At 38.4% G+C, this 23,895-nt stretch overlaps 2 protein-coding genes and 2 long non-coding RNA genes across 4 annotated transcripts in view; 2 read left to right on the top strand and 2 right to left on the bottom strand.

The window, feature by feature from the left end:
- Positions 1 to 2,934: 2,934 nt before the first annotated feature.
- LOC111264537 (uncharacterized) lies at positions 2,935 to 3,624 on the bottom strand. The gene is made up of 2 exons (XR_002682922.2): positions 3,521 to 3,624; positions 2,935 to 3,295 (listed from the first exon to the last, which is right to left on the bottom strand). It is a non-coding gene; the product is annotated as an uncharacterized LOC111264537 (long non-coding RNA).
- A 6,622-nt stretch (positions 3,625 to 10,246) lies between these two features.
- On the top strand, positions 10,247 to 13,927 carry LOC111264533 (uncharacterized). The gene is made up of 5 exons (XM_022840523.2): positions 10,247 to 10,587; positions 11,060 to 11,839; positions 12,209 to 12,364; positions 12,632 to 12,768; positions 13,469 to 13,927. The coding sequence occupies exons 1-5, from the start codon at positions 10,570 to 10,572 to the stop codon at positions 13,740 to 13,742; spliced, it is 1,365 nt and encodes a 454-aa protein (XP_022696258.1). The 5' UTR covers positions 10,247 to 10,569; the 3' UTR covers positions 13,743 to 13,927.
- Positions 13,928 to 14,483: 556 nt separating this feature from the next.
- Positions 14,484 to 17,336, bottom strand: LOC111264534 (uncharacterized). Its single transcript, XM_022840524.2, has 7 exons — positions 17,317 to 17,336; positions 16,742 to 16,892; positions 16,330 to 16,461; positions 15,967 to 16,083; positions 15,756 to 15,854; positions 14,888 to 14,982; positions 14,484 to 14,704 (listed from the first exon to the last, which is right to left on the bottom strand). The coding sequence occupies exons 2-7, from the start codon at positions 16,874 to 16,876 to the stop codon at positions 14,548 to 14,550; spliced, it is 735 nt and encodes a 244-aa protein (XP_022696259.1). The 5' UTR covers positions 16,877 to 16,892; positions 17,317 to 17,336; the 3' UTR covers positions 14,484 to 14,547.
- Positions 17,337 to 17,617: 281 nt separating this feature from the next.
- Positions 17,618 to 23,895, top strand: part of LOC111264524 (uncharacterized) — a 7,172-nt gene continuing 894 nt past the window's right edge. The window contains exon 1 of the long non-coding RNA XR_002682919.2: positions 17,618 to 17,948. This is a non-coding gene — a long non-coding RNA (uncharacterized LOC111264524). The remainder of the gene's footprint in view (positions 17,949 to 23,895) is intronic.

The following is a 23,895-nucleotide window of genomic DNA, read 5'->3' as shown; positions in this document are numbered from 1 at the left end:
GTTCAACTAAAACAAAAATGCAGAAAACGACTAAGAAGTTCTGCAAGCTGTAGCTTCATAGCCCATTTAAGCAGAGGATGCTTAAATGGACTATGGAACTGCACGAAATGTGAGTGGGTGTAATTGTAGAACCTAGCCTTAAGGATATGACTAAGCGGTAACTTGTAGTTGCAACATGTGAATCAGTGCAATTATCTGAAGCTCCTGTAAATTATGTCGAAAAGAACAGATCATAAAGTATGTTTATGTAGAGACGCAAGTGAAATAGATCGGAAGTGTTGCAACCGGTATAAATAGATCTTACTGGACAATGCTAATGAATTGTCGTTTAAGAAAATCAGTTACAAGACAAAACAACAGACAACCCCCTGACGAGCCAGGTATCTAACACAATGTCAAGCGTCCTTGTTCTATTATAGTATTCCATTGGGCAGACACAAATTTCCCCAGGTATTAAAACATTATATTAATGAAACTTAAAAACGGGGTTGTTTGAGAAGCTAGAAAGGTTATCGACAATTGCTAAATGATAGGCAATTGCCGCGATAGTTCAAAGGTCAATGTGAGCCGAACTGAGTCCGGGCACTTCAACAACGAAACACGTGAATATGAAGATAGCCTGAATGCTTTCGATATATCTAGTCAATAAGTACCATATCGAAGTTAATCCTTACAAACCATTCAGTCACAGTAAAATCAGTGTCAACAACGTTGTATTTAAAAAATAGGATAAAATCGTCTGCGGAGCTGACTGGATACGCGAGGCATTTCGAAATACGCGCGAAGCATTAGTCGGAAAGATACCAGAGGGTTCATTCGAGGAACCCCCGGTTGCCTAAACCATCGTCGTAAGTTTTGTTCATGATGTGAGTCTCCCGATGGAACTACTGAAATACATACAGCGTTAACTTATATGTATTCGTTGGTTCTACTTGTAAATGGATCTTGAGGATTACATGTTGCTTTCAACACGTTCTGCTATCCATGAATTAGAAGAGATTTCTGCTCGGCTATTGTCCTTAATTCTAAACGTTTCCCACTTACCAATCGCAATCGCTCCTCTGAACATTAACTCACCCGAGACGCTACGGCGTCAGTAACGTGAAGTGCCCGGAATCCAATGGTGGAAACAGGACGGTATTGGAAGAATTGAATGTTTCACCATTGGAAGGCCAGCGGTAGGTTATCACCGTCGTGCGTGTACAATATTGCCGTGTGTATATGAGTCGAATGAGCGACGTGGATATGAGATGAATGAAACGTACGTAACAAGAGTGTGTGGTCACTGGTAAATAGCACAACTCGATAATGATAGTAATAACTACATTAACAATAATATTATGTAAACACAACTTGAGCGAAGGGAAGATGGAGTAGACGAAGGAGAAATAAAGTATCACTGCTAATGTACAAAGTCATAATAAAAATCGTGCCATCATTATACGAATACATTTAGCGCCTTAGGCCAATTTTAAACGTATAAGGACGAACAACTAATTATTCTGGGAGAACTGGCCGAGAGATGGAAGTCTTTGCTTGTTATCACATTTAAAACATTAATGCTAGCGGATCCGTTTGTCTTCAACTTAATATGTTCTGAGTTTTTGCCAGTTGCAGTTTTCCCGCTACCCTGTTGAACCAGTCAGTAAATCCTATTTCGTTGCTCGAACTATTCCGTTACATTGCTTGTTATCCGAGTAACCTGGGTGATGCTATACACAAAAAAGGTTATTTAACCAACTTTTGTGAGGAACATTAACTTTCGCGGCACGTGTTCTAAAGTTTAACTGGACTATCGTGAACCGTAACGGCTTCTCAGAGTACTAGTCAGAGATTTAACGTGCATCTTTCCGCGGCTTTTTAGAGTGAAGGATGTGCTGGCCGTAAACGATGAGAAGAAACGTGGTAAACATCTATCAGGCCCGTTGACATCGACCTAACACCTATTTCAACCCAGTCTTACTTAAAATAAACGCCTTCGTCAACAATGTTGTATTTGAACATAGCTTATATAGATTCCCAGGAACCTGGCCGAAAACTACCCCGGAATCTATTAAAGTATTACCCCGGGCTGTCCTACTTTTGGAATAGCTTGCAGATACACTTGTACAAAGCATGGTTGAAATTTCCACTTGTTTCCCCGGGGAGTCGAAAATACCAAGTGTATATAAGTACCGGAGGTTGATGCGTAAAGCATTTTTATGAAAACTGAGGAGTTACGTCTAAGTAGTTGCTTAAAAAGAACTTATAAACAAAGGTTCACTATGAGGGTGACCTAAAAGTCTATTTCGAAGCCTAAAAAAGGTGAGGCAGAAATGCGCTGCGACCTGCAGTTGATCTCGTTTCGTCCTGCACCAAAATGTTACTATCTATATCAAAAAGCTATTTGAGATGACGCACTTTTTGCATTAATATGTGCGAGAAGTCCAGTTGAGTCATCGTTCAAAGACCCTGGGATCGCTTTGCCAAAAGCGGTAAGACCTGCTGGTGTATTCATTTAAATTAAAGTACGCTGTTCTCTATTAGCGTTCACAACATGTTAGAATGTATTTCTTACGGAAGACAGCCATTGCGAATAATGGCTTTCCATAGCGCAGATCACAAAGGACAAAAGGACTCTTCTTAAATAATGAGCTTTTGTATTGTTCTTTATGTAACCCGAAAGATATTACAGTGAAACAAATAGACAGAATTTCGCTCTGAATAAAAATGACCATTAAAGCGTATTAAAAAGGATACCTTTATCTGCACTGCTGTGCGTATTTAGCTGTATGTTTTATAGGTAGGATAAATTGTACCAATGACAACCTATGTAGGACGGCACACTTTCATGATATGAGCTCTATTATGTTTAAAATAATGGCTTAATAAATAACAAGTGTCTCCGATCAAAGTGGAATATTTTGGTCTAGAATTAAACATTTATCCCCACCGTAGCACACCTGACTATACATTCCTTGTTGTTTATTTCTGTTATGATAAATCCGAAACTTAATCAGAGTCCCTGAAGCGTTCTTATTAGGGTAAATCCTCGTGGTCAATCATCGTTAGTAGCATCTTCTCTACTTCTTGATACTTCAAGATACTACTTCTTGTAATAAGCGTGCCCATATCCTGGGCTAGCATGTCCTAAACTATACCCGTAGTCTTTTCCATAATTAATCCCGTACGCGTACGGAATACCATGTGCACCATAACTTAACGGAATATAACCGTAAGTATTGTAAAGTCCAGGTGGAGGGTAACCAGCGTGGCTAAACCCTAGCACGCAGGCTACGAGCACAACGAGTACACTCTGCAAGCAAACATTCGCAAAACATGCAAGTTAGTACGACGTACCTATGGATAGGGTGCAGGCTGTAGAATAAAGCGGGTCAATAGGATGTTTTGTATAATTATGAGCTCGCCGAAAACACCTAAGAAATTTTGTTGCCTAATTTCCTGTACTTTGTGAATGCATAGATACAAACTTAAGCACATTCACGTATACCATATTTGTAGAAACATTTTAAGCACTTACAGCGATTGTGGTCATGTTGAATTTGTTATTGGGCTACTGACGATGTAACTCGGTGTAACTTCTATAGCTGAAGTTTAAATAGCAATGATTTCTGGAAAGGAGGATTGGTGCGAGACGACAAATTATTATAGCTACCATTCTTAATACCTGGACAGGGCAGATATTTTTCGCTAAAAAACGACTAAAATATCGTGACTGTAGAGCGTATACTTGTTAACGAAATTTGGAATTTTGTTCAAGACGCTTGTGGGACAAAAAAGGGAAATTTGTCGATAACGATCAAATGCTTATGATAGACCACGTTAGACCATAATAAAGAAGGCTGACGGAGCTTTGACGAAAGTGCTATAATGTATCGGCTGTCAGCGCAGACGTAGCTGTCTTATGAATCACACGACACAGGGAGAACTCGGTATTAGCGCTAATGGCGTTGCGGGCCAGACTGGAGGCATTCCATCATGCCATTCGACCTCTTTAGAAATCATACGATCCATATGTTTAGTCAGATACAGTTTCATTCTCTGCGGAAACGATGAAAAGGTGTTTGTTTGTTGGCCACTCGAGACTTCCACTTTATTTTATAGGAGAATCGTGGGCGATAAGTGGATAAGACATTTGAAGATTAAAAACTTGCATGCTGTCTTATCTAGCATGAGCGTTTCTTCAACTTTTGTTCCAACACACGCGCACTGTTTTGATATCTAAAGATAATATAAAGTTTAAATGAACATCCACCATATGGGGTACGCAGTAAGGCAAATTATCCTATGTTGGCAGGTTACCAATATTCTTTTTGCTATGTGTTTTTTTGTGATATATTTAGACATCTCCTTTATGATTTACTAGTACGATTTGTATAAATAACTATAAAATAAACCGTTCTTTTAGTCTGTATCGACTTCCTGTACAAGATTTTGAGTTGTCTTAAAGCTGTATTTGAATGCATTGTCAGACGAATAAGTTATTATTTGAGCCTGTTTATTAAAAGGTAAAACCTACGGTATACGGTTTGAATATTGGATGAGGGATATAGTTTAAAAACAGTTGAAGTATTCAATAGTAAAGCTTTTAAGTCGGTTTGTATTTTTTAAAAACAATTACGATATTTAAGTCGTCAATTTCTGGTGTCTTTTCCAAGCTTCTCCTCGATTCGAGTCCGTTCGCATAATAAAATATGAATTTTTAGATTAAATTTTTTCACGGCGATCCCCTAGTAAAAAAAACTATACCTTTTTTTAACGTTTTGTAGAAAGGAAAGGTGAAACTTTATTTAGAATTCCATAGGTCATTCTAGATGTTGACCCAAGTTTTGCGTCCTCTGAGATACGTCTTTTTTCCATCGTTATCAAGTAAATTACATTATCCGTGCACGTGTCTTCAGAACAAGGAAGACATATTGCGCATAACATTACTAATTTAAAATCATCAAACTTCGGTTAATTTCCCATCGGCGTGGATAATGTTTTGAGCACAGTATGCGCACTGTATTAATATATATATATATATATATATATATGTTTAATACAACGAACGAGCTTCGCTAATTTGCTAGACTGCCTTTACACTCCCCTAGCAACTGATTTGACTTCGGCTTTACATTTCGGCAATGCTTACCTACTCTTGTTTTCTACGGGAACAATGATTTCAAATGTCGACTTATCACTGCCGTTATTGCTGACAGTCGAACACCACAATGCTGGACTACGGAAAAATTGGTCCCTAAAATATAGGTTCTGGCAATGGGTTAAGTCATGATTTGGGCAAACATAGGGATATATATATAATGAGAACAACATAAAACGATTGATATGCCTTTCAGCGAAATACTAGCGTAAAGTGCTCCGTCGTTAAACGTTGAAGAAGAAATTGGATGGACTATTTTACCGTTAACAGAATATGCCCCTGAAACAAAATGAAACAAGGTACAAGCGAAAAAAGGCAGCCATGCACTGAAGCGGAACTTTGGGTCTCAGAAGAAATCCTGTGTTTTTACTTTCATCCGCAAAAAAATACATAACAGAAAAAGTTTCCCTCTTCCAAACACGTACACCACACTAGAGTTTGCAGGATGGCCAGATTGCGTCATTATGGAAGATATGATTGCAGCCGTTCTATGAAAGTAGCAGAATGGTACTTTCTTCTTTGCTTCGCGTATAGCCGGCAAGAACGTATAAATATTATGTTTTTTGAGATTCTACTATCGGCTCGCCGGCGTTCGCTATGGTAGACGCTTACTGGTCGTACTAAAAAAAGGACTAGCATTCCCTGCGACATCAACTGCGGGCTGTGTCCTTTCTTCTCATAATAAGCTATATACTTTAAAAAATAATTAGTCGAAACTTATTATAAAAATATCATCATTACTAGCAACGGATTGACGGAATACGATGACAACTGAAAGTATTTTTCTATTATTCTAGTTAGAGGGACGAAGGAATATAGCAGTGGCATGATGTCCCGCTGAGCAAAGCTGGTGGAGAGTGAAGGCTCGACAGCCACCTAATACATATGAAATAACTTGCCCAAAAAGAGATCCAAAACATATGTATTATAATCAGAAATAGACAAGCGGTTAAGCGGAACCCAGTTGAAATGCTGACATCGCGGTCCAAGGTCAATAATAAGGAGGTCTTACGCACCGGGACTGGAGGTCGCAGGCACTGCAGAAGTTGTTAATGTCTGCGGCGGGAATTGTCTGGCTCAGTATGGAAATTCCCTCGGAAAACCTCATAACGAGCGCATGCTATGGAGTAAAAAGATAGTCTTACGTCGGGAATCGTCCAGTTTTAATACTTTTTGTATAGCGTTTCAATCAATATTCTTTTAATTTAAAAACGTCAGGAAATGGTTTAACTGCTAGTGATTTTTCGTAATCCGTCTTAGAGTGAAAGACCTGAAAGAGTCAGAAAAAACAAGTTGATCATATATAGGTTTTCTCCTTTGTTCAACAATTTCTGAAGTACCCAGACAAACCTCATGCAGGATGACCTTCCAGCATGTTGTTATCCGTTATTTGAAAAGGGATACACTAGAGCTTGAAAGTTACGATTACACGAAAGGTAACATATCAATAATATGGCTTCAACAGCTCCCAAAGACGGACAAAAAGTCGCAACGAAGTAGCACGAAAACAAGAACCTACCCTTGATCAGGAGCAGAAAACGCTGTAACTTCGGCGAATTCTACTGGAACTGAAAAGCCTTAGCTGAAGTTTTATTCTACGACGGCGACTTGGCGAAGTACTTAATATGTGAGCAAATGTGGTTCGATATCTGCAAACGAATTTAGCAGGTGAAGCTCATAAAAATAAGAATTAGAAGTCGGTGCTTTCCATTAAAATGAACTTTTAATGAATATCATATTTGGTAAAATGTTTGTAACTGGCCCAAATGAACATTTACATTTTAAGAAGCAAATAGATATACAAACAGCTAAAGGGAATAGAAAAATCTTTATCAGTTTATTTTTTCCTTAATTATTAGTGTATTTCTACTTACCTTTTTGTAGAATGCTCAGTATATTTGTGTAAGGCTTGTAATGGTTGACCCCATTCCTTTTTTTCGCAATTCGAAAATTGCTTTTTCAGGAGAAAGAACAGACATTGCCACTCCAAATGGTGAAGTTCTGTCTGTTCTTTTGCCGCGCTTACATGTAATATCCTAATAATTAAAAAGATACGTCCTTTCAATATCTCTAATATTTGAGTTTTATTCATTCTTGTGTACAAACACAACAAATAATCATAAGTAACCTTATCATTGCACTAATTACAAGCGTATTTAAATATATGCTGTCATTATGGCAGTTGTTTTGCATGTTATTTTTATGTTTTGCATTATGGCATGCTGTTGTGTGATTTTGCAAAAAAATTGAATAAAAATTCAGAATTTCGGTTAGAAATCTCAGTCATTCTAAAATATGTGTATAGACAATGAAGGCCGCAGTCCTTGCCCTGGGGACATATCGAATATATTGTGATCGTCGAGGAATTCACGACGTGCGTGTTACCGTATTTATATACAGTGATAGACGATGCGACGTAAAAATAGATAGGTGCTTATGTGCGATGCGTTCTTCAGTTAAGTACACAAACACAACGTACCTGTTATTAGAACTCAACTCTATTGCTATTTAAAAGGAAGATTAATAAGTTATAATGTAGACTAGATTAATCTCTCTGCTATTTCAGTGACAGACGAAACAACTAAATAAAGACATCAAATCATAGACGCTAATTCGGATTACCATACGCGATTCAATATGCGTCATAATTTGACTTTATATATACGTACGAGAAAGGTCAGCGGTGTAATTTCAATAATGACCCGAATATAGAATTTTAAGGCGTTTAATATCAGTAATTTCTTTATGAATTTCGCAGTGAAATAACTGATTCAGTTTGTAAGGCAACTTAGTGCATAGGTCTAAGTAATCACTGATTTTGCGGCTCTCGCTAACGGTAAGTTCCAAAGGTTTCCTGGCTCAAAAACTGTACATTCAACTATAGTTACCTTAATCAATTTCTGTGTACAGTCACCTTTTGTTTGCGATAGGCTAGTTACAAAATGATATCAATGCTAATAGGTATCAGGTCAGTACATTAATATACTCATGTCGCTTAAGCGATAGTTCTGGCCTGGCGTCACAAATTACAATTAAAACATCATAAATTATACTACATGAACGATTCAAACAGCAACACGACAGCAGAATTCTCGTAATCCATCCAGCTGCATGTGTACATATGTATGGGATGGTTGATACAATGGTTTAGATTCGCCAAACTACGACGTATTTTTTGCACTAGCATCCAGATGTAACCGAAAATAAGACAAGCACGATAAATAGGACCCGCGCACTCGGCAAAATTTTTGTTGGAAGCTAGGCTCCAGAAGCGCTTTTTGAATGCGTCGAAGTAGTAGGATTAACAAGACATACTGATGCATCTATTAAACGTTAGTGTCTATATTATTTTAGCTACAGACATCTGACGATTTTCACCCACAAACTTGCAACGAACACCTTTTATATTTTTCCTCTCAAAAAGTTTACTATTTGATCTCAGCATGTTTCATAACATCTGACGTCTATTTAGTTATAAGCAACGGTGATGCTATTTGCATACTTGCTGTCTCCCACTACGAGGTAATTATTTACCATTGGTAGTCGTTAAGCCGGGTTTAATAAATACAAAGTTCGTTATATCAGCTTTTCCATTTTATATATGTAGTGCTTATAGTAATAGGTGATTTGTGATTATTCAACACGTGTTCTGTCAGCTTAGAGCAACTTCCATAGCATGACTTAAAAGTACCAAAAAAGCGTTCCCTTAAATGTATCTGACTTATTGCGCTGCGATAATTACGACTGCACAATAAAACTTGATCATCTATTATCATTGTTCACAACATTTATCACAGTGAATAAGCTATCAAAACGCACTAATGCCATTAAAAGGTCATAGTAACTCTGTTAACTTTGGTATTTACTTATTTAGCTGAATGATTCCTATGCAATTAGTGGACACCGGGTCCAATGAGTCGTTGATTTTAGCCAGCCGTAAGCATACGTTGGGTTACTATTGTTTTGCTTTGCATCTTTCCGCAGGGTAGAATAGCGCCATTTTTTTCATAGGCTTTTCAAAAAGCTTGAAATTGACAAAAATATGTAACTTTAGATTAATGGTATATTAATAGAATAATTTTTTCAGCAGAGGTTATTTGCTTCAAAGGCGCTCACCGATGATTTCTGGAGCCGTACACTAAGGCCTAGTAAATTCCCACGATGTTACAAGTGAATTTAAAGCGCACAACGATAATAATATGATCATTTAACTAGCACAGCTTTCGTATGCTGGTATCCGCTTTACTGAAGCGAAAAGTTAACAAATAATTTATTAATTTTTATGTTATCTACGTAGCCATTGCCAGAAAACACTATGATTATTATTTGATGCTTCACAAATTGTTCTAGCTCTGATGTATAAATATAGATATTTTGTAATTACATATATTGATTACTTATATGTTTTTCTAAATGTTCCAGCAATGCATTACTAATAACTTGTAAATTATTATTGTAAAGGATCCATATATGATAGTCATGTTACGCCAATTTAGTGTTGGAAAGTACTAGTTACCTTTGTGTCAACTGGAAGCTCTTAAAAGACGTGTGTTTTGACTTGTCTACAATTAATCGTTTACATACAAGTACAGTAACTCATACAAATCACAGTGCACGTAATACGTGTCATGCAGCGCCCCACTCCCTGTTTAATATACGAAGCCCGTTCTATGTTGAAGCTCCCGCTAGCATATCGATTCTGCGACAGACTGTTCAGACTGCCAGTTACTGCATATGTACCAACGGGATCGATGATCTGATTCAACGCGCTGCCGCCAGTTGGACACTTAAACGCTGAGAAAAGTATTGCTATTTCAGCATAGTCAAAGGCAATATTTATACTTATATCACACTTTCGTTTTTCCGGGGTGTAAATTAGTTCAAGTTGCTCTTTGGGTATCTATCTAAATTTGTGTGTGTGTGTGGATGTGTTAATCTTGTACGGATTCTTATTAGCCGATATTCAAACATTTCTCTACAGTTTACGTTATAGCCCACTTAATCGTAACTATGCGATATATCGTGCTTATTTCATTGCAGGGACAAACCGCCGCACGACAACCGTTATACGGGCATTCCTCGTAAGCATATGTTTTTCTATAGACATTACCTTGTCATTCGTCGTGTTGTTGCGAGCTTTTTGCCTGGATATGCTACAGTATAGGGTAAGACGCTTCGTCTTCGTGGAGGCTTGCCATTGGAATCCCCTAAAATCGCTGAGAAGGTAGTTGGTGCAGTTGTGGCTGAACTGCTTGGGGTCTGAGTCGGCACTGAAATTTTCCTTTTCCATCTCTCCAGTTTTCGCTTACCGATACTACAGCAAGAAAGGATCTCCTGGGAAACGGTGGTGCTATTTGTTGTCTACATAAATGGCGGTCGACGGTTTTCACCTCAGTGTTTGGTGTAAGCGTCAGTGAACACCAAGGATGAGGGTGTCGATAAAGGTACGATGAATTGACTTATTACTTTAAGATGCTATGTTCTGAACCAGTGTTGGAGAAGTGTCTAACGGACCAGACAGAACGGATACTTATGTAGAGAAGTGCCTGCTGTTATCGTGCTGTGTATGGATGCCCCTGAGGATACTCCTGAAGTTGTTTGAGACAAACCCTCGTAGATAATGCGATTAGCGATATTTACAGTGTATATGAAAACAATAAAGCCGAAAAAAACTAATAGCCATATGGTAGTACCTTAATAACTTAATGTATGACAAGGAATTGGGTACCTCAATATAATGATGTGTAGTCGCCATATAACTAGTACTATCAAGTGTTCCTCTAGTAAACCATCCACGCGGCAACAAATTCTTCTGTAAGGTTTATATAGATTTTAGGAAAATGTTTTTGCACGCTGTCTGGTTCACCGGGAGGCCATTTCCAAAAGGCGAACGTAACAACCAAATACCAATTTCAGGAAGTACTATTCTTAGTGGCTCTGATAGTCACACACGATCGCATCGCCTCGGCTTCTGGTCAGCCAGTTTCTCACGAGGAAACATCGCAAGAAGAAGAAATCTCTGCACCCGGCGAATTTCCACTTTCGCCTTTGTCTTCATCTTCAGATGACATTAGCGATCTCAAGCGCCAAAACCTTGTCAAAGTTCGAAATGAACATCGTAAAATTGACGAACACATCGATCGCAAGTCGTCGGAGAGCATTCACGCAGCTGCTTACCTTCCTCCACCAACGACCGTTGTTCAAACCGTTCACACGCGGCCAGCTGTCGTAGCGGCCCCGCCTGTTCTGGTTGCCCCTCCGACGGTGATCGTGCCGGAGCCTTCAGTTGTCGTGGCTCCGACGCAACTTCCTGTTGGGCCCCTTCATCCAGTTCCTGTACAGCCGCTATATCGACCAAAGCCAGGGGTAGTGCCCGTTGCGCCAATTCATCGAAACCATTTTCTGCCACCAGTTCCTGTTGCTGCTGCTCCTGTGGCACCGCTACTTAGTCCCTTATCTTCTCCTGTGGGGCACATTGGTGCTCCGGTGCGACCAACTATACACGTCCCGCATCGTCAGCTGCACATCAACGGACCTGCAGCCCCACCTGCACTTGTAGCACCACCACCACCACCACCGTCACCGCTGCCTCCGCATTTCTCTCATATTATTCCAGTAGCACCTGCCCCCATATTGGCTCGTCCACCTGTTCCGATTCACCGGCCCATACCACCGCCGCCGATATTTATCCATAAAGTACGACCATATATAACCCATATATTATCGTTCAAGTCAATAGGGATAAGACCAGATTTAATATAACTGGATTGTGATTCGATTTAACTTTGAGGAGAACATTTGCGGTGAACAAAATTGGCGATTTTTCTCGGTACAGTTAGGGTATATGGTGTTCATTTGAGCAGAGTATTGCGTTGAGTATATAGACTGGCCAGAAAAATATATATACGTAAACACCAGTCCCTGAAAAAGAAGACAGCCACCTTATTTTATAATTAATCTAATTTATCATTGCAGTCTCTGAAGTATTTTTATATTTGTAAGTTTAGATTATAACTTTGGTATTGTTGTCAAAGAACATCTCCTTTACTTACACTTCCATCCCAGGTGGTTCAGCCGGTTCCAGTGGCACCTTTACCGCCGACCACAGTCATTGTACACCGACCCGCGCCTTATCCACTGCGTCCACCAACGCAACGCCCCATACTTTTTGAAAAGGTCCACACGCTCACGGGATGTCAGATACTGGAACCACAAAAACAGGTGTGAAATTAGTGATTATTTTATTATTTACGTAGAACACCGCAGAGCCACGACCTTTGACAGATTTATCCAGAACAAACAAATCTATGATGATATTGCATGCATACGCTAACGAATATAGCGACCTGCCATTTATATGCCGACTGCACGTCGTAATTCTGTAAGGCCTGCCCTAGCCCACGTCCAATTGAGTTCCATATATGGAGACATATCGGACGTTTCCAAAAGTGTTTAATCATTAGATGTTTTTTTTTGTGTTTACAATAGAAAGAGCCTGTAATCGCTCAAGAAATGCCAATGTTAATGATGACAACGACGACGCCCAAACCGAAGCCAGAGCCGATGATGCCGGTCCCAATGCCCATGATGTCGAAACCGCACCACCACTTCCACAATGTTTTCAAGTGAGACCTCCTAAATTCTATGCAAGGATGCCCGACGTTTCGGAGTAAAGATTCAAACATTTTTCCTAGTTTCAAAGATGATGTCAGTATATTTAGTATTGTTTCTTAGTGAGGACTAATATTATAACGCATCCTATGGCTTTCACTTCTCGTTACATTAAGTGAGTAATTAAAAACCATAGGCGAGATATCTTATGTAGGAAATAGAACGTGTGATAACTGGGATTCTTCCTTGAAGATTTTTCATATAAGAAACTTCCTAATTTTCTAGTATATGCTTGCAAAATTTAACGATCTTATTTAAATAATTGTCGCGTTCATTTATTTAATGAGAGCATCTGCCTCAGTGTTAAATTATTTATTACTATTATTATAAAACGTGATTTTCTTATCAAATTTCATTCATATTATAAGCGTTTATGACATTGCACTCTTATTCGATACACAAATAGTTCCTACCTGTCGTTCTAATGGGACCTTCGCAAAAAACCAACGTAACAAAGGAAAACCATAAGTATATACCATATATAAGTATATATATATATATATATAAGATATTCCTGTATATGTGAAGGTTCCACGTATTTGCAAACGCTCCAGCGTCTCATTAACAAATGAATTTATATCGTCAATTAGAAGCATTAACAAAACCTTTTATGTTGGATTTTTGCACTCGCACTCATTCCCTCTATTCACATAGGTACCCTCTAATGTCACATGACCACCATATCGATACGCACCATCATGCGCACGATATGCACGACGTACATGATATGCACGACAATGGCGATCATGAACATTATCATGGTCACTCGTGGGAAAGTCATGAAGATGAAGCGGGATCCAGCAAATCCAAATGGAAGTTTGGGAAGCTGTTCAAGAAGAATAAAGGCGGGCACACTCATGACCATAATCATGGACACGGGCATAGAGGACGCAAAGAAGGCAAAAGGAAATTTAGCCTGTTTGGTTAGCACAAGCAAAGGTGAATAGACTATTATTTCGAATCGGTCTGGCCTGTTGTTACTTTTATAAAAAAATGAACAGATTCCCAATAAACTGCCGAAGCTGGTCTTCAGTTAAATTCTGTATGTATTTGTAAAATTAAATCAAAATAAATTGATAAAATATTAAATAAAATGTGACAATATGTAATGTATGCATGGTGCTTTATTTGCGATTAGATTTAGAAACTGCACCTTAACTATTATATAATAAATGGTATAAGACTGCAACGCATGCTAATGAATACCTAGCTTCTATGGAATAAATAAAGCTTAGATATAAGACAGGCAGATCCTTTTGTTTAAGCTGTAACATGGATTTAGGATGAAGCATTTTACATTATATATGTTCGTTTAAAAGCCATTCTTAATTCGAAGGCAATAGTAGGAACGGACACAATAACTAGCATAAAAAATTGGTCAACAAAGACCCGCTTCATTTCAAGGCGACAGCTAATTCGGTTCGTTTAAAGGGGAAGAACTTTGGGTACCGTTACTTAATATGGAAAAGTCAGTGAGGTTATTTTTCGACCAATCGGAAGTTCCGACAGTAAAAATAAAAACTTGAAAACATTAGCATAAGTTTATTCATATCCCCCCTGTGCACATAGTTGTCGTGATAGCTTAGCGGTTAACGTATTTGCCTGTTCATCTTAAGGACATTTCAGATGAAATGCTTAACGGCGATACCGAATGTAAAAGCTCGAAATGTAGAGGTTCATTCACATACATATGCCATGCTTTATTAATGATCCTTTAAAGAACAAAACACTATTCATCGTACAAAATTAACAGCTTCTTTTTTGGCCTTTCGTAGCTCAAGATGTTCCTTCTGGACAGCGAATGTGACATGGTTGAGTATTGTTTCTGTCGGATTTTCCTTAAAATGAGAATCCGCCAGCACGCTCTTAAATATGGCTATATCTTTCATCCTGAAATAAAGTGGACCCATCAGTTAGCTAAAATGAAAAGTGAACTATATCAGTAATTGTCTAACAATGAAAGACAGATATGAGATAACTTGATAACGGTAATATCATTTGGAAGTTACCGTTTGCACTTCCGTGTCAACTAACCTAACATGGAAAAACGTAATATAAAATAAGTATACTCACATTTCTTTATGTTTCTGTTTGGCCTTCATTCCGTTTCTGTCCTTTTTAACCTTATTTTGGCCGGATTTTCTACTCGCGTGAGTTTCAGTAGCTTTCTGCAAGTACAATTTGACAATTGGAAATCTAGCCTCCGTACAATTCAGTGGATTACTTACGAACATTAAATAACTAGGCATACGTTTATAAAGTTAAACGACGATACGCATGGAGCTTAGTAAACAAAAGTCTGGCTTTAAAAGATTGGATCTTTTATCCACGTTATATGCATCACGCAATCCTGAGTGAGAAACTGGCCTATTAATTCGTAAACACCAGGAATAGCAATAGCCACTGGGTTATATCCTGGTCTCTGCCTCGTTAGCTGTTGCTACCAAAACATTGATTATTAAAACAATAACCTTACACCTATGATTGCTATTCGAAACCAGGAAGGCCCGGGATATTTTATTGCACGATTTCTATTGTTTCTTACTCTCGCAACTTCTTACCTTCATTTATCCTTTTTTTACACGAATATTAATCATCTGTTCTAATCAGTTTTCGCTTTAAACGACTCGGAAGGAACTTACAGCAGCGCAATTCAGGTCCTGATAATAATTTTTTAAGCTTTAGATCCGAGTTTTTCCCAAAATGAGCTTTTCGTCATTGTTTAGTTTCTCTGGGCAAGACCACCACACAATTAAAAAAATCCGGTAATCAAAAGTGCCGCTATCCTCGAAAACAAGCGCAATAATTATAGGCGTTTTTGTGACTCGGTGCATGAATCAGCAATTTGATCTGATAAAAAAAATGTACTTCGATTTTTGAAAAAGATCATTTTCCGCTTGAAAATATATCGTTTTAGAGGCTTAACCAAATTTTAAATTACCTCTGATGCCTCGTGAAACATAAGATCAACAGAGGGAAGCGAATCCAATAGTGGTTTGAGATCTTTAGTGATCACAGTTTCCTCACGCTTCTTTCGCTCCTGTAACACCGATAAGGCAATCATACACGTTATAGAAGTAATAAGAACTAAGTACATCGTTTACTTCAATAGAAACCATTATTATGTCTGTTAAAGCAAATGGCAGTAATACCTTTAAATCGATCTCAAACTGTCGAGCCGCTTGAAGCTTTTTGAGAATCAGTTCCTTCTTTACTTTAGCTTTTTCCTTTTTGTTCTTGCCTTTTGTCACTTCCTTATAGATGCTAACCTACAGGAAATTATCAGAAACAAAACAAACAATGAAATTAAGAATATCCTATACATTATCATTTTTATGTCTACCATATTCGAGCAAGGCCATAAGGCAAAGTTAACATGTCAGTTATTTCTAAGGTCACACATGTCGGATGTTCTATGAATAGCTTTACTAAATAATATGATCGGATAAACCCACTAAACGAAGAGTAAACAAAACAAACATACTTTAGTAAATAAGCAAAGTATTAATACTAACCACTGTTTTCCGATCCCACTCTTCTGGTGGTGGGACGTTCAGGTTGACGTTCAAGCTGGCGGGATCGATCTTCAGGCCGGCAAATGGATTGAACATTGGCTGCTGGGGTGCACTATCTAGGGATTGGCTCCGCTGTAAAGCCGCGCAAAATTTGAACGCTATTTTTAATTAGATACTTTATGAACTACGTACATGGTAAAATTCCACTGTATATTAGTCTAATAACAGCTCAGACATTGTACAGGATTATCTTGTAATTGCTAATCGTGTAAGTATGACGAACATGTGCACCAATATTATACACACAGCATGTATCGTGGTTTTTGTCTATATAATTCATTATATACTAAGTTAGGCGAAAACCATGATACACGCCGTCATTATATAGCTGATCAAATTCTTGAAGCCATACTTGTCCCTGCCCGGCATTTATTTCATTGATATCGCCGCTAACGTTCTGTTTTCCGATTGCGGTGGCCGATTTTTCGTCTTGACGTTTTTTCGCGGCAAGATGGTATTTAAATCGACGACTTTTTGCCTTAGCCATTGCGATCGAACACGAGCTACTGCAGAAAAATAAAACAGTTGAAGAAAGATCCCTTACCAATCATAGAATAATGTACACTATAAATGTTGTCAGTGTTGATTAGTTGAGGAGTATGTAAATAGCGAGTTTTTGTTAATTCGCAGCAGTCACTTAGTTGATTCTCTCAAGATCCATTGTTGATATTTACAGGCGTACAGGTAACACATAGTGGACGATTAATGATACTTGAAAAACAATACGAATGATGCGTATTAAATGTATATCAAATACGACATGGAGATTAACAAATAATTTATAAATCATAGATTTAAAAACTTAATTTAAATTTCAAAATGTGAAACATCATTTTTCTATGAGTTGTGAACTAACGTATATGGAAACTATGTAAAAAAAAAACTGGCTGGTTTTGAGTTTTGTCAACAGAAAATCTGAAATCTTACGAGGTTTTGAAATAAAGAAATGGTAAATCGTTTTCACTCCACGCACGGTTCGTATACTAGTTAAAATCACTGTCATCACAAAAGTTCTTGCTTACATAATATATTAATATAAATTTATGAGAGGGTTACACATTAACATTTAATGATCGAAGAACTATGTCCAGCTGTAGCGAGTTCGACGTTGGACAGAACTCACATAGCGTCGAAACATTCTACAGAAATAGAACCTTTCTTGTACCTTAGGAGAGGATCGACTGGCGGAAAATTTGAAAACTCGTCATGGATAGATTAAAACCATGGACCAGCATCTTCAGCTGATTCGTTTACTAAACGCCGGATAGATTGTGTGAAGTGTGGCCAGTAGCCTTTCTATCAATATTTGGCCTTGAAATATTGAGTTTCCTCATTTGAAATTGGCCTGTGCCAAAGGACCCTACTCACAACGTAATTGCTAAACAAAAATATTTTTATGGATGATCTGAGCCACTTACATGTATTGTTATAGGCGCACACTAGTAAGCTACCTTCCCAATTTTGACAGAACTGTCGAATGAGGGACAGACGCATACAGAAAATTAAATTCTCTGTATCTATAAGCTAAGGCGGCAATTATTAAATCAATCGACCAAACGGTAAGGCCTGTCCCATCTATTCCTTTACACAAAGAGTAGTTTGTATTGGTGATAATGTAGAAACCGTTGCAGGAAGGCTATGTCCGCTATTTATTGAAGCACCGAACTTGCTCATAGGACCTTCATTAATATCATTATTATTATTGTTCCTTATCAAGTCGTATCCATGTCATGGCGGAAATGACAAGGATGTCCAGGGGGGCTAACAAAGCAACCTTTAAATTGTGTTTAGGTCAAGAATAAATTTCATTGTGCATATTTGTGGTCTCACTCACTTGACCTGTCTCAATCATACCAATAAACAAGATAGGAAACAAATATTTAGTTCGTTTCGTTTTCGCCTCATATTTGCGCACTGTATCCTATGTTTGTGCTAGGGATTTGTCTTATTGAGCATTGGACCCAAACCTCGAAGGTTACAACATAGAAAATGTTAGGTCTAGGCGCACGTAATAAGGTTTGCAATGCTATAAATTTACACAGGGATGCAACCTACGTGAAAAAAATTTTTCATAAAAATACATAGCAATTGATTTGTGGTTAGATACGTTTTATTTTAGAAATCCGAGCTAAAGTTGCTTAAGAACAATGGCATGGAAATCTGTACTTACTCATTAAACAAATCAAAAAGCAGGAGATTAAGATGAATAGCTAGTTAACAAGTTAGTACCCAGTGAAAGGTAATAGTTCTGCTGAAAGAAAACCCGGTAAAGGTTTCGTACTCGAAACTCGACAACCTACAGAACGAACAAACTTTGAGTTGTTAAAAAACATCCTTTAAATATCGGTGATTTAATTACTCAGCAATAAACGTTTCGAGGTTCTACGCTTGCTATTACATCCTTAAGCATTCCATACGATGGCTTGTTTTTTGCAACATGCAACAAGCATACCCACGGTAGGTTTTGACCAAAGTTCTGTAGGTAAACGTGTTACTACGACATCACCACGAAGTTGATTTGATTACCTATTCATCTCTACCACTCATACATACGCACCACAAAAAAATCGCGCGGTTCACCGACATATTACGGTAGGCCGTTTGAACTTAAGACCCATACGAAACAAGTAGATATAAATTCTTAAATTTTAATAATCGATGTAATCCCTAAGCAGAAAAAATACGCAATAACAAAGTGCATTTTCGAGGTTTGACACGACACATTTTCAAATCAATGTTAAACGTATTCCATAAATATTTTAGTCTTCAGTGACTCCATTTGTGTTAACATTACTAACAGAGGAACGTGGTCACAGAGACAACTTGTCTACGGAGTAGTCATTCAGCTACAGTATAATTTATTCGCAATTCAAATTGACCGCCTTTTTTCGATAGATTTTTTATCCACACTGGGTTTATTAGCAGGGCGCAAGTCCCGGTCAAACCGGTACAGCCACGCAGAATAGGCTCTGTTCTGCTCTATTTCAGTTGGTGACTTTCTCGTGGCTCAGTCGGTATTACGGCGGTACTGCCACCCATCTCGGTTATAACCACCTTCCGAATGGACGTCTTATAGGATTAGTGTAAGATTTTTTGCTTGTAATCAGATCCATATGTACACGTATTTAACGTCACCGATCGAGCTAATAATAGGAGAGGTAAACTAACATGTAAATACAGTTATGTTTTATTAGCTCTATTGGCAGTAGCAGAAAAGAAAATCCGTGTAGCCAATCTGTAGCTAGTAGAATTTAACCGTTCTTTGAGCGTACATATTAATTGAACCTACTCGTATGTAAAGATTGGATGGACTTAAGCTAAAATTGTTTGTTCGATCAGTCCGATGCATGTTGGCGTATCCAATCAAGGACTATGGGACGTAATGGCCTTATCACCGGTACCAATGTGAACAGCATTCTGAATATAGACCAATACGTATTGTCTTCCATACATACCGGTATTGTTATCATTTGACAAATAAAATCCTGAACGATCGGTATGTTTTATCCACAAGATTTATAAATCCCGCCACTTTTCTACACAAATATTATAATAATTACACGGTGATATACGATCAGAGACAGGTCACGCTTCACCTAATGTATTGTAGTACACGCATGTACGAACAACTGAGAAAACGCGAGTTCAGTATATGAAACCCAGACCAATATAATAACTAAGCTCAATATGCAATTGTTATGATACCCCGTTTCTCGCTATCAGTAACACGAGTTCGTTTACTTTACAAAGTTACATTTTGCGTTGGTTGTAACTTCATCGTGTGTGTCGCGACGGCAGTTCACGTTATTATCGTAATGGAAATAACTACGCGTACTGTTCTTTTGTTATATATAATATAATGAAACTAATCTTTACATACGCCAATTTGCGAGTCGGCGGTGGTTGGAAAAAAGTAACTTATCAATTATACAAAGGTATTTGGAGTTAAGACTTAAGGTCGAATAATTGAGGATCTGAAAGCGTCAAGTTGAGTCGAACGATTTGAAAAGATGCCTCAGACCGTCGCAAACCTTTGCTTTTAAAATTATCTGTGTATATATAGTATCAAAAGGATGGATTCTGTGGTCATTTTGTTCTCACGACGGCTGTAATGCTTCACCGTAACAAGTAAATACACGGCTATTGTTTTAGGTATTGCTGATTGTATAGATTTTGAGGCGATTGTTAATGAGCAGTTACCATATATAAATCAAGATGGCTATAAAACGCAGCGAGCCTTTATGTAGGCGTTCAACGATTTTATAAAAACTGTTCTAACGATAAAACGCGCCGTCGCATTGACTTCCCTGAATGAGTAATTTACAATGAATAGCACTGCCAAAACTCTATTATATATAGCCACGAGTTGCTGGACATCACAGTCTTGAAAATCTACACTTTGTCTACTGCTGGCTCAATTGTTGTTAGCATTAGTTTAACTATTCCGAACTTCATTAAAGTTATCCGAGTCAATCGGCGACGCATTAACTGTTCCGTATCTTTGTAATTCTGTGCTAGTACGCCACAGCACATTGGTACGTACGCTTTAATGCCAGTACATGGTATCGGTGTATATAAATCGCGCCATCTTAAGTAGTTGCTGTTGTCGGACAACCACAATATCGATCGTAATATCCCTCCATTCTGTGTTTCACTTGTACCTCATGTGGCCGTATTTCTGTATGGCGCCCCATGAAGTTTGGACCAGCAACAATCCGGCATTATGAATAATACAGGATGCTATCCTGCGTAAGTCAAATGATTTCCGCAATCATTAGCCGCGTTTGCTCATGCGTCACTTTACATGCTTAAATGATTGTTATTCCTTTTGTATGCTGATCGATCGCCAAAAATGTTGAATGCGGTTTTAGAATCGCACGAGGTCAGTCATGTTTACGTCAATTCAGGTTGGTCGATCCTTTTCGCTAGAGATATCCGGGGGGCGTTGGAATTCGAACGATATCAATATTTCGCTCGGTTGTTGACAGTGCCACACGAATGGTTTTGGGGACTTCGGGGTTCGGCCTCCAGCGCTAGTACCGACTGCAGACCGGCGGCAGCGAATACTACGCGAAACGTAAGGCATCGGCATGCAACCCCCCGTTCTTCGAGTTGGTCATCATGCGTTTCAAGTGAATCCGCTGTTGTCACTGTTGCGTCAGGGAGCCGCAAAGGCGTTGCAAAGAAACGCAACTTAAAAAATGTGGGCACGCTATTCACGGTGCGATCGCAAGCCGGATTGAGTCGTGATATCCAATGACAGTGCACACTTCTGATTGATTCTAGTATTTTGCGCCATAATTTGATTGTGATCAGCCGTCGGCCGTTGTCGTGATCAACCTGACAATTTTGCAATTGTTGATGCTGTTGCTAAAGCTAGCCTTGGTCTGATCTATAGTTAAACTTTTACGAATTTTGGCCCGACGTAAGTGTGGTAAATAGAAGAGCAGTGACGACGAACACCTGGTTTGGTCCAAAGAGGCACTAAGTTAGGGAATTATCATATTAATAACAGAAGTATATAACTGTATTATATATGGCCTGTGACAGGTACGCAAGCAATATAGGATGTATATAGAGATGAACAATTCTGCAGAAGAGGAATACTTCAATTATAGCTGCAGAGCTTGATAGAACCCAATGAAACAAGCCGTTGGGAGTGGAAGAAAGTGCGATTATTTTATTGTCATATAGCCGTCACTGCTTTACTTTATGGCTTTTATATGGTGTAAAGATGTGAGAGCGTACGAAGAAAAGCCGATAACAAAAACGAATTCATGACTATTCCCTCTAATAACGTTAGAACTTGTTGAATAGCAGGAAGCCATTGCTAATATCTCTTCAGTGGAAGTTATTTCAAAAACAGTGATTTTTATTCAGGGATGTTGACACCGATTTTGGTACGTTTTGTGGTACCTTAGAACTAAACCATACGTCAGCTGAATAAGTAAAGGCGGCTATTACACTGGCAAACTTCTCGGGTCAATGCAGTTTCTGTATCGGATCTGCATGCAATATGGCGTACACCCTTAACGCGTGCTTAATACGTGATAAGACAAATATATTTCTCGATGAATTCACTGGGCCATCGGCTACCGATAACTAACGCACAGAACTATATTGCCTGTTATCATATTGACGCATAGCTGTTCATAGCAAATTGCTCGAGCTGCCATACTGAATTAATTAAATTTTACCATAATAACAATCAAATGTATACACTCTTTGCTGGAGTGTATTTATTTACTCGATTGGGAACATTTTCGTAAGCTACGCTTGTACGTAAAACTGTGCTTGAAGGTAAAGTTTGAAAGCGATGTACGTCAGCACTTACAAATGCTTAGTACATATTTACTAATGTTATCGCAGATTTGTTCAAACGCAGTGATCTAAATATACTTCAGACTTAACTGAGCTCTTAGGCCTAACTCCTTGCTTTGGTTAACCTGCACTCGATATAATAATCATTGACTTGATATCATTATTACTTAAACGTAGATTTCAGGGTGGGAAGCTTTCAACGGCATGCCTAGTTTTCGGTACGTTTAATTGCAATTTATAAACGCACGAAGTTCCCTAAGGAATAACTTATGTCACGTAATTATAAGATTCAAATGTGTATCTTTGTTGTACTGCTTACGAAGTTTTCAATATACGCCTGATGGTATTTGAATCCGATTGTGTTTCTTGACTCCAAGTCAATGTAAGTCTTCGTATGACTGCCGTGAGAATATCTCAGAGCTTTACTCTTAGTTCTACTGCCCTCAAACGTTCTCTTTGTCTGGCCCTTTGGCACTAAAAGTATGCCCCGGTTTTTTTCAGCCAAGACTGCTTCACATGCTTCTATTATTCATGTATAGACTAAAATGTTAAGCTGCACTATTTCGAGCGCCTATTCTGGAATTAGTCAATAAAACAATAGACTCGAATGTATTTTTCCTATTTGCGCCTTACTCATTGCTGACGCATCTAGAAAGACAGCGGAATATGCAGACGTCCAGCAGGCGTCCGGCATATTGGTCAGCGTAAACCTAATTTAATGAATCAATATATGACAATAATAATAAAAGAAAAATTCCTGCAGTTTGAGCGCGTCACGAACCTGGTTGCGATCTAGGATAGGCAGTATTTGCACACATTCAAGACGCAATTCCGTTATATAGTAGTTAACACTATCCTATAGATTTCGCGGTGTCATATCCTGTACATACGGTCAGTTTTTGTTGGTAATTTCCATTGCCTGTACAATGTCACGCATCGACAAAGTACGACTGCACGAAGCTGTATAAGCGATTTTTAACAGTGCCTTGTTCTGCAGTTCAAACAATTTACCAAGCAACAAAGTCGGTCCTGTAAATCCAGGAAGCACGCGGTAGACACTTTATCCACATCGTTACGTATTCATCGTGCGACCAATATTTGTTCACTGTGAAACGTGGCCTCACGGAGACGTTATTATGCCATCTGTTTAATTTGAAGTAAAAGCATAACGTGTTGTAACATATA

Source organism: Varroa jacobsoni, unplaced genomic scaffold (assembly GCF_002532875.2).
Source record: "Varroa jacobsoni isolate VJ856 unplaced genomic scaffold, vjacob_1.0 scaffold_870, whole genome shotgun sequence".
Classification (NCBI taxonomy): domain Eukaryota; kingdom Metazoa; phylum Arthropoda; class Arachnida; order Mesostigmata; family Varroidae; genus Varroa; species Varroa jacobsoni.
This window is presented reverse-complemented; position numbering and strand designations above follow the sequence as displayed.

Bases quoted from the DNA above. Each gene is read 5' to 3' on its own strand.
- LOC111264533 (XM_022840523.2), top strand. The intron at 11,840-12,208 runs GTACGACCATAT...CTTCCATCCCAG, and splicing joins CGCCGATATTTATCCATAAA to GTGGTTCAGCCGGTTCCAGT. The intron at 12,769-13,468 runs GTGAGACCTCCT...CTATTCACATAG, and splicing joins CACTTCCACAATGTTTTCAA to GTACCCTCTAATGTCACATG.
- LOC111264534 (XM_022840524.2), bottom strand. From the start codon at position 16,876: ATGGCTAAGGCAAAAAGTCGTCGATTTAAATACCATCTTGCCGCGAAA. The intron at 14,983-15,755 runs GTAATTTAAAAT...TTGTACTTGCAG, and splicing joins TGTTTCACGAGGCATCAGAG to AAAGCTACTGAAACTCACGC. The intron at 14,705-14,887 runs GTGAGTATACTT...ACTTTATTTCAG, and splicing joins AAACAGAAACATAAAGAAAT to GATGAAAGATATAGCCATAT.